Consider the following 9,573-nt stretch of genomic DNA (forward strand, 5'->3'; position numbering starts at 1 on the left):
TTTTATCCTCTTCTGTTGGATCAAAAACGATGTTGTGGTGCTTCAAGCACACGCCATATTACGAAAATGACCTTCCCCTTATTACGCTAACGCCACGTGCACACGCTTATATTACCAAATTAGACTCGCTCTGTAAGAGCGACACGTGCCCCCTCCTTGGTTTACGAAAATGACCTTTCAGTTGGTACACGAATGACACGTCATGGATAATGGACCCCACAGAACCAAAATCCACAATGCCACATCACCATGATGACGTGTCATTAGACAGGTGTCTCTTTTTAACTGGGCCTTGTTTCTTAAGGCGATTCTACCAACACCGTGCACTCTATGATTGAAAAAAAATGGATATATTTACAGTTATCGTTGCAAATTGAAGTCGTAGCTAGAAAACTATCTTCTCCTTCGTTTTGAACTCTCTCTTTCTCTCTGCATTTGAAAGTAACTACCTTGTTACCTTTATTTAATTCTTCTATGAAGTTTTTGTTTGACCAAATTGACCCTGCTGTTAGGTGAGTTACTCAACTAACTTGCTTCTTCTTCCTTCGAAGTTCTTATATTTATGTGTGTTGATCTTTGGTGTTTTTCTTAGCTTTATGTTCTTTTCCGAATGGTTCCGGTGGTGGGTTTTTTCTGGGGTTCTAAGGTTTGGAGGCTATGCTGAAAGCAGGGTGAATTGAACTGAGGTGACGGGAATTCTTTTCTTTTATGATTCAAGTTTTTATCTTTTTGATATTTTTGAAGTTGCTGTCACCAATTCCTCTCTTAAGTTCAATGCTTGGGTTTTGGGTATATTTTTCTTCATCTGGGGCTTGAAGGGTTTTGGAAATCTCTAATTTTTCCTGAATTGTAGTAGGAATTCGCTTTTGTTTTGTCTCTAAGAGGAACTGTGTTGAAGTTTCTGTGATCCTTTCTTGGCTTCTTTCATGTGTTTGGTTGAGAACTTGAGAAAATGTAGTACTCCTCCATCCATGAATAATTGTTGGGGTGAGAAAATATACAAAACTGAATGCTATACATTAAGTTTTGGTTGTACCAAATTTATCTCTTGAATGGTTCATGGATGGAGGTTCTAGAATATTCCGGTTTCAAGTTAGGGGTTTAGCATCGTTCGGTATTGGTTTCATTATTGATATTTCCTTGATTCCATGAAGTAACTTGGTGTGTAGGCTTTCTCATATTCGTTGATATTTGATACCATAAATTTTTTCAACAAAGAGTTGTTATAAATTGTAATAATTTATTGAGAATTTTTCTTGCCAGGTGATGAAAAATGATCCTCAATAAGCAGTACCGATGCATACACTCGGCTAGCTGCCAATGCACTAAAGGGCATATAAGTGAAGATGTGATATTCTTATTGTTTCATAATTTGAATTGGAATCCCAAGCTAATTGCAACTTTTTCATGTGTGTGCAAATGGTTTGATGATCTTGCCAAGAGAGTTCTATGGAAAGAGTTTTGTCGAACGAGGGCTCCGAGGATGATCCGTGATCTGCAATCCGGTGTGAGCCACATTGTTGATGGGAATTGGAGGGCCCTAGGAAAGCTGCTTATATACTGTACAGGATGCACACATGGTACCTTGTTCGGTCAAATTGGTATCCCCGGTCACTTTGTTTATCAGACTCGGTTTTCTAGAACTTCAGGGAAGAGCTTTCTTTTGAGACGATGCAGAAGCGATGTTCTGTATGTGTCCTATCCTTGTGAGCATCCAGACCAAGGTGAAGATAAAAATATAGGATTTTTCCGTGGCGTGTTTTAAGTCATTCGGAACTTCCAAGGTCAGAAAGATGCTTATTAACAAGGCTGCAGAACTCCATCCTACACAAGTTTGCATTTATTGCAAGGCGAAGTTGTGGAACATGCGGCAGGCCAGAATGATTCCTCATAGTGCTAGTTCCTGGTTGGGTTCCTATGAAGATGGTGTTGAGTATTATGTGTGCCTCAACGGCCACATGCTTGGGACATGTACCTTGTTACCATTGTCTGATTCAGAAGAGCTATCCTCATCAGAGGAGGAATAGTTAACTGATTCTTAGGTACTTTCTCTCTGCTTATTTATGTTTATATATATATATCCATAAGAGGTCTTCATGATAGAAGTATAGAAGGATACTGTGGAAGATTTAGTTGGAAAGTGGCATCCTCATTTCAACATATAATCCCTAAATACAATTTGTATTATTAGCACTTCCTCACCCAAGATTTTGTTGTTTCTCTTCTAATGCTAGAACTTGCCTCACTTTAGGCTCAATTATCATGCTATTTGGTGGGTTTGTTAAATTTTATTTTTATTTTGGATCATTATCATGTTTAGTGCTGACTTTGATGATTGAATTTGAAGGATTTCCTTGCACTAATTTATACATTTGGTAAAATTAGGCCTTTTTGCTATACCGTATAAGGTCTGATAGTATTGGTCAATATTAATATTAATAAACAATTTTTTATAGTTATACGGTCTTATCCATTCTTGAAGGTATATGTGATAACTGCTACATTGCTCATAGCATCTCTCGTTGTCTTTGAACAGATTGGCAGCAAGTCTTGACAAGAAGGTTGAATTTCTGTGTCAGATTTCTTTTCAAGTGCGCCATTACCATTTAGCTTTGAGCTTTAGGTTGTGGTGTATCAAATCATGCCAGCATTTCCGAGGAAGGACCATGATGCTGCTAACCAACATTTCTCATGAATTTTGGCATGGATGGTTGTTGGTCATTACTGCTAACTATGTGATATACCATGTATCAAGTGAGATTTTGTTGATGTAACAACTTATCAGTATACCATGAGGATTCATTAGCATGTTATCAGAATCGCCACAAAATGTTGAGTTTCACTAGTTTTGTAGACTTTTATCGAGTTAAAATTGGTTTAGACTGAAAAGTACAATCCTCATCTACTTGCCTAAATGCTCCTTCCAGTTCTTTTTATTTATTGGTGCATTCTTAAATTATCTAAGTTTGTTCTAGAAGATTGTCAAAAATTTTAAAAATATCTCTAAATAGGTAGGAAGGTTTGAGGTGAGAGAAAAATATTTTTTTTTGGAAACGAAAATAGTTTTTTGAGAGGATAAAATTGGGGAAAATGTTGACTATTTTGACCAGAAGACTTTGAAAATAGGGATAAAATTATAACAAACTAAAATTTATGAGTAATTTTAAAATTTTGAACAAACTTTAAGAAAAAAAAAAACTATATTTACTCATTTATTAATTAAAGATATGTCAATCTCACCTAGTGACATAAAACTTTGTTGTTGTTATTAATTGAAAGATGTATTAGAAAGTGTAACAAATAAAGAGGATAAGAAAGAACACATCTCAGAAAATGAGTATGTTGACAGAAGAACGGGATTAAAAGTAAAGCTGATTATTGTGTAACGGAGTTCTGCAGTCGGGAAAATGTTTGACCAAAACTGTAATTTAACATCCAAGTTCGGAACAGCTTAAAATCAAACTAAGCCTTGTTCATATTTAGCACTGTTAACATCATGAATTATGATGGGTTAATTTACTAATCTCACAGTAGATATGTTATTAGATAATATTTATAATACTTTTGAGAGACAAATGTGAATTATGAAGTGTGGTATTTGTATTGATCATTGGTCACTAAGCAATTTTGTTACTATATATTTGATGCAAACTATACCAGGATCATTATTCAATCGGTTTAACAAAACCAATATACACTCAAAATTATATGATACTTAGCATGTGATACGATAAGGAACTATAGAGCCTTTCAAGATGTCTGTGGAAAAGGTTCCAAGCTGTCTTGAGTGGAAGGTTCTGCTGAATCAGGTTCAATCTTCCTAAAAGTAAGCTTTTGTTGGGGAAGTTGGCCGTTGGAAAATGCTGTGACCTCTGTGTCTATTAAGATTGTGTCTTCATCCTTGAATTCTCCTCTAAGAATGCCCTTGGCAAGTTCATTCTCTACATTCTGCTGAATCACTCGCTTTACTGGCCTTGCACCATAGTTTGGATCATACCCTAGACTTCCAAGAAGTTCAATAGCAGCATCTGTCACCTTGATTTTCATCTTCTTGTCCGAAATTCTCTTCTGCACGTGCTCCAACTGTAATTGACAAGAGGAGGATTGTGTTAGACCATCGACTATAACATGAAACTTCGAATTTTAACAGGTCAAGAATGTAGTTAGCATCAATCATAGACTGATCAAGCACACTAATCCTGATGAGAATCATCAATTAATTTGGACATAAGAGAAATTTTCAAGTGTAGCTAAGAATTTACTTAGTAGTTAAATTACCTGTAACCTCACAATGCTACTAATTTGCTCGCGGTCTAGAGGCTGGAAAACAATATACTCATCAACTCTGTTCATGAACTCAGGACGGAAAACAGCTCTTGCTGCGTCCATTACGCGCTGCTTTATGGTTTCATAAGTCGATTCTTTCGACTCGGTCTCATCATCAGCGTTGATTATGTATTGGGATCCAACATTTGAGGTCATAATGATAACTGTGTTGGTAAAACTCACTGTGCGGCCCTGCGAGTCGGTCACTCTTCCATCATCCAAGATTTGAAGGAATACGTTGAAAACATCTGCATGTGCCTTCTCAATCTCGTCAAACAGAATAACAGCATAAGGTCTGCGGCGAACCGTCTCAGTAAGTTGACCTCCCTCTTCATACCCAACATATCCAGGTGGAGCTCCAATCAATCTTGAAACTGCATGCTTTTCCATGTACTCACTCATATCTATTCTTACAAGTGCTTCTTCTGTGTTGAATAAGTAGGAAGCAAGTGTCTTAGCCAGCTCTGTCTTTCCCACACCCGTTGGTCCCATAAACATGAAGCTAGCGATTGGACGATGAGGATCTGAAAGACCTGCTCTTGACCGTTGGATTGCCTCGGCTACTGCCCTAACAGCAGGGTCTTGACCGACCACACGCTTATGGAGCACATCTTCCAAATACAACAACTTCTCCCTCTCTGATTGTTGTAGTTTTGAAACAGGTATACCTGTCCACTTGCTTACAATTTCGGCAATATCATTTCCTGTAACTTCCTCCCTCAGCATAGACTGGCCGGAGCTCATGTATTCATCCAACTCCTTCTCTGCAGTTTCCAGTTGCCGTTGCAAGGAGTTCAGACTGCCATACTTTAATTCAGCAGCACGGTTAAGATCATACTCCCTCTCAGCCTGTTGGATCTCAAGATTCACCCTGTCTATCTGCATATTTAGATTAACTAACGATGAGTATCTGCTATTGATGTTCAATTACAAAAAAGTAATCTTTTACATGATTAGATTTATATTCAATATTTCAATTATAATCACCAACTCCACTTGTTTACCAGCACATGTTATTTAAGTTGATATAAACACAAGTACAAAACAAATTTCACATACATTTCATCAATCTATTTTAAACAAGAGAGACAACACTTAATTAAAAATAACACACCTCTTCTTTGATTGATTGAATTCGAGTCATTACTGACTTTTCATGCTCCCACTGTTCAGTGAGCTCAGCCTGTTTCTCTTTCAAAAGAGAGAGCTCTGTCTCAAGACGATTTAGCCTGTCTCTTGAGGCCTTATCTGTATCATTTGTTAGAGAGAGTCGCTCCATCTCTAGTTTCAAGACTGATCGGTTGATCTCATCAAGTGCAGTAGGTTTAGAAGTAATTTCCATTTTCAGTTTGGCAGCAGCTTCATCAACCAGATCAATAGCTGCAATTTGGCAGTAGCTAGGAGTGAGCATCTTATACATTATAAGCATCATTGATGCCAGAAAAGAAAATTGACTTAGAAGTGTAATAAAAGGAGGATAAGCCAGAAGCATATATTGCTCATATAAAACTAATCTTTGGGGAATGCATAGACTATTTATTACCTTTGTCAGGCAAAAATCTTCCACTGATATATCGATCTGAGAGAATTGCAGCTTCCACAAGTGCGCTGTCCGAAATTCGGACCCCATGATGAAGCTCATACCTTTCCCGCAGCCCCCTCAGTATTGAAATAGTATCTTCAACTGTAGGTTGGTCAACATAAACTTGCTGAAAACGACGCTCTAGAGCTGGGTCCTTCTCAATATACTTGCGATACTCATCTAATGTTGTAGCGCCAATACATCGCAGCTCTCCCCGACCAAGCATAGGCTTTAAAAGATTACCAGCATCCATAGCACCATTTGTGGCACCTATGATATGATGGATTAAAATTGCAATCAAATCCAACGTCTACATGTTAATTTCAAATTTACACTTGGCATAAACTAGGAATATAATATATTGGGAAGAGAATATCATCTAATATCATAACCTCCACTAATCTAAAAAGTCTTGGAAGATAACACAATTTGTGATTAGGAGTCTACTATAGACCTTTCAAGCAGCTTTAAGCATACCTAAAAATCAGCTATCTGAAAGAGGAAAGTTGAAGCTTATTACCTGCCCCAACAACTGTGTGGATCTCATCAATAAAAAGGATTGTCTGACCCTCAGATTCTGTTACTTCTTTAAGGACAGCTTTTAGCCTGTCCTCAAATTCTCCCCGGTACTTTGCTCCAGCAATAAGTGCACCCATATCAAGTGATATAAGCTGAAACAAGAAAAGCGAATAAAATAACTTTACAACTTCAAGAAATTATGCAAACTTAAACGAGGAGGATTGCCGGGGAAACATTCATGTTCCTTTTAAAAGTGAATTAAACCCAATAATGGACTAATGGTAGAGGATACAATAGTGATTATGACATATTGACATCAACATTTTAAACGGAATTAGAAACATAAATGCATTGTTCGGTTCCTTTCCTTCCCGATCTTGCTGACTCTCAAGAATAGCCCCAGAATTTGGATAACGCACATACCCTACGGTTCATTAAAGCCTGAGGAACATCTCCTTGCACAATTCTCTGAGCAAGCCTGTTACCAAGGAAGGGTTAGGTCAATATGCAGAAGGTAGTAAGTAATACTAACAAGAGTATCCAGACCAAGATCAAAGTGAGAACAGAATCACTTGAATCAATCACGGATGCCAACCTCTCAAACACAGTAACACACTCCCTATTTTTAAGAAGTATTTTCATAAGTATTGTGAACTTATAATCAAGTTTAATTTATTTTCTTAATTTTCTCAATGAATATATACCATCATAAGTTTAAATAAAATTATGTCATTTTCAACCTGATTCACAGGTTCCATTGCCAGTATTTATGAACTATGCTGGACAATAAAATGAAGGCCTGCAAATATAGCAACTCATTAAATATAATTCATTTTCCAGCCAAAGTGACAGCAAAGATGGGACCTAAGCACTCACCCTTCAGAAATTGCAGTCTTTCCTACACCAGGCTCACCAATTAGCACAGGATTGTTCTTTGTCCTCCTGGAGAGAATCTGGATGCACCGACGTATTTCGTCATCTCTTCCTATGACTGGGTCAAGTTTTCCCGCTTTAGCCATTGCTGTCAAATCTTTCCCATATTTTTCCAAGGCTTCATACTTCCCCTCCGGATCTACAACAAATAAAAAATTATGCTCGAACAAGATGAAATGCTGACAAGGGTATGTAACGTACAGATCCTAACACCTTAGAGAGACATACATTGTACATTAGCATTTGTCATATGTAAAAGACATATGGAAAATAGCATTACCTTGGTCAATAACTGACTGGCGTCCCCTAACAGACTCTATTGCAGATTTTAGCGTCTGCTGCGATATTTGGAAATCCCTAAATAACTGCTTCCCGAAACGTTGATCTTGGGTAAAACCAAGAAGGAAGTGTTCAACTGAAACAAATGAATCCCCATATTCTTTCTTGTAGTCCCTGGCTCTCTGAATCAATGCCTCCAACTCACGCCCCAACATCGAACCAGCTGATTCCCCTAGAACCTAACATATTTGTTCACAAGTTAAACAACTAAATTCCCGGTATTCAGATGACAGAACCATAAACAATGAACAACTACCTTATCCACTAATGAGTAGCAAAAAACAGCCAACAAAATGCAACAATACAAGCTATCATATTATAGTTCAAACTTGCTCTACTTTAGTCAATTACCTTGGGTTGCCTCTGAATGTACTTGTCAGTAGCTTCTAGAAGCCGAGTGTTATCAACTCCAGCCTTGGAAAAAATCCTGCGAGCAAGACCATTCTTTTGCTCCAACAAAGCCTTCATCAAGTGCTCAGTCTCCACAATCTGATGCTTGTTCTCCTTCGCCACCTCCGGCGAGGAAACTATCGCCTGCCACGCCATTTCGGTGAACTCTTGCTGCGTAATCTGCCATTACATAAAAGCCAAAAACATCATCCACTGCATCCCACAAGCTTCAACTAAAGTACCAAATCCCAAATACCATAAAAAAAAAAAAAAGATATAACCAAGATTCCACATTAATTTAGATTGAAAAGAAGTTGAGAAAATCACCCACGTGATTAGTTTGTTGAGCTAGGTTAGTTGGTTAGTTAGTTATATTACTATAATTAGCTACACGAGTAGCTCCATTACAATCAATTGCAAGGTTATAGACTGAAATTGAATGAAATTTGAAGTAAATATGAAATGTTACCCTTCCACTTGAAGCTTCACAGCGAACAGAGAAACGTTGGGGATTTCTGTGAGTTGTTGTCCGAAACCCATTTGCAAAATGGTTCCTTTTGGTGATGGGAAGCGATCTCAGAAGGTTGAAGGGCTTTGAAGGGAAAGCAAGGGAGGAGTAGCGGGGATTAGAAAGAAGAGCACGGTGGTTCCTGCTGCATGAAATTGGAACAGAGTGGGAAAGTGAAGAGAGACCCGGAAACGACGTCGTAGAAGCCATAGGTAGAAAAAAAGAGAGTGTTAGTTAGCAGTTAGCGGGAGCTGAAATGAAGAGTGAAGAGTGAAGAGTGAGAGAATTAATTGATTAAAGAAGATGAGAACTTTAACGTTGCTTGCGCAGTGAGGAGAAGAAAAGAAGAATTAAAAGAGAAAAAGAAGAGAGTTGGAGTGAGTGTGGAGCATTCGGGGAGGTTCCATCACATTCCAAATTCTGGAAGGGTTCTTGACTCTCTCTTTCACAGTTGAGTTCGTCGTGAAAATGACGTCAACACTCGCCGAGTATTTCATCCTTTCTGGAATAAGACACGTGGATTCGTGTTTAAGATATCGCGGGCCCAATTTCTCCGCCAAATAAAAGGTCCATGTCATGTGTTTATTTTAAATAAAAAAAATTGGTAGTATAATAAAACAGAAATTATTTTTAATATGAAAATAAAGATAGTGTTTTGGTTGAATATTGATATTTAAATAATATTATGAAAATTATTTAACATATTCTTCACGTGTTAGTTAAGATGTTGTCACGTGTCCAACACATTTTCTGCGTATTGGCCAAAATATTACCACGTGTTGACTTCTCACCTAAAAAATTTACTCATTTGTAATTATACCAAATACTTTTATTTCCAACAAAAATACCAATATTTTTTTATATAAAAAAATAATCCTAATAAAATGGCTATTTTTTGTCCATATAAAAAAATATTAGTATTTTTAATAAAAATAGGAGTATTTGGTGTATTTACAGATTAATGGATGTGTCAGTT

General features: G+C 37.4%; 1 protein-coding gene and 1 pseudogene across 1 annotated transcript; one reads left to right on the forward strand and one right to left on the reverse strand.

The window, feature by feature from the left end:
- Nucleotides 1–372: 372 nt before the first annotated feature.
- LOC112797838 (EID1-like F-box protein 2) lies at nt 373–2,889 on the forward strand (annotated as a pseudogene).
- A 689-nt stretch (nt 2,890–3,578) lies between these two features.
- LOC112797837 (chaperone protein ClpB3, chloroplastic) lies at nt 3,579–9,096 on the reverse strand. Its single transcript, XM_025840941.2, has 10 exons — nt 8,559–9,096; nt 8,051–8,269; nt 7,641–7,878; nt 7,304–7,499; nt 6,851–6,905; nt 6,429–6,579; nt 5,870–6,178; nt 5,441–5,706; nt 4,279–5,205; nt 3,579–4,083 (listed from the first exon to the last, which is right to left on the reverse strand). Exons 1-10 carry the CDS (start codon nt 8,805–8,807, stop codon nt 3,751–3,753), a joined length of 2,943 nt encoding a protein of 980 aa, XP_025696726.1. The 5' UTR covers nt 8,808–9,096; the 3' UTR covers nt 3,579–3,750.
- Nucleotides 9,097–9,573: the final 477 nt, after the last annotated feature.

The sequence above is a fragment of the Arachis hypogaea genome, chromosome 4 (genome assembly GCF_003086295.3).
Source record: "Arachis hypogaea cultivar Tifrunner chromosome 4, arahy.Tifrunner.gnm2.J5K5, whole genome shotgun sequence".
NCBI lineage: Eukaryota > Viridiplantae > Streptophyta > Magnoliopsida > Fabales > Fabaceae > Arachis > Arachis hypogaea.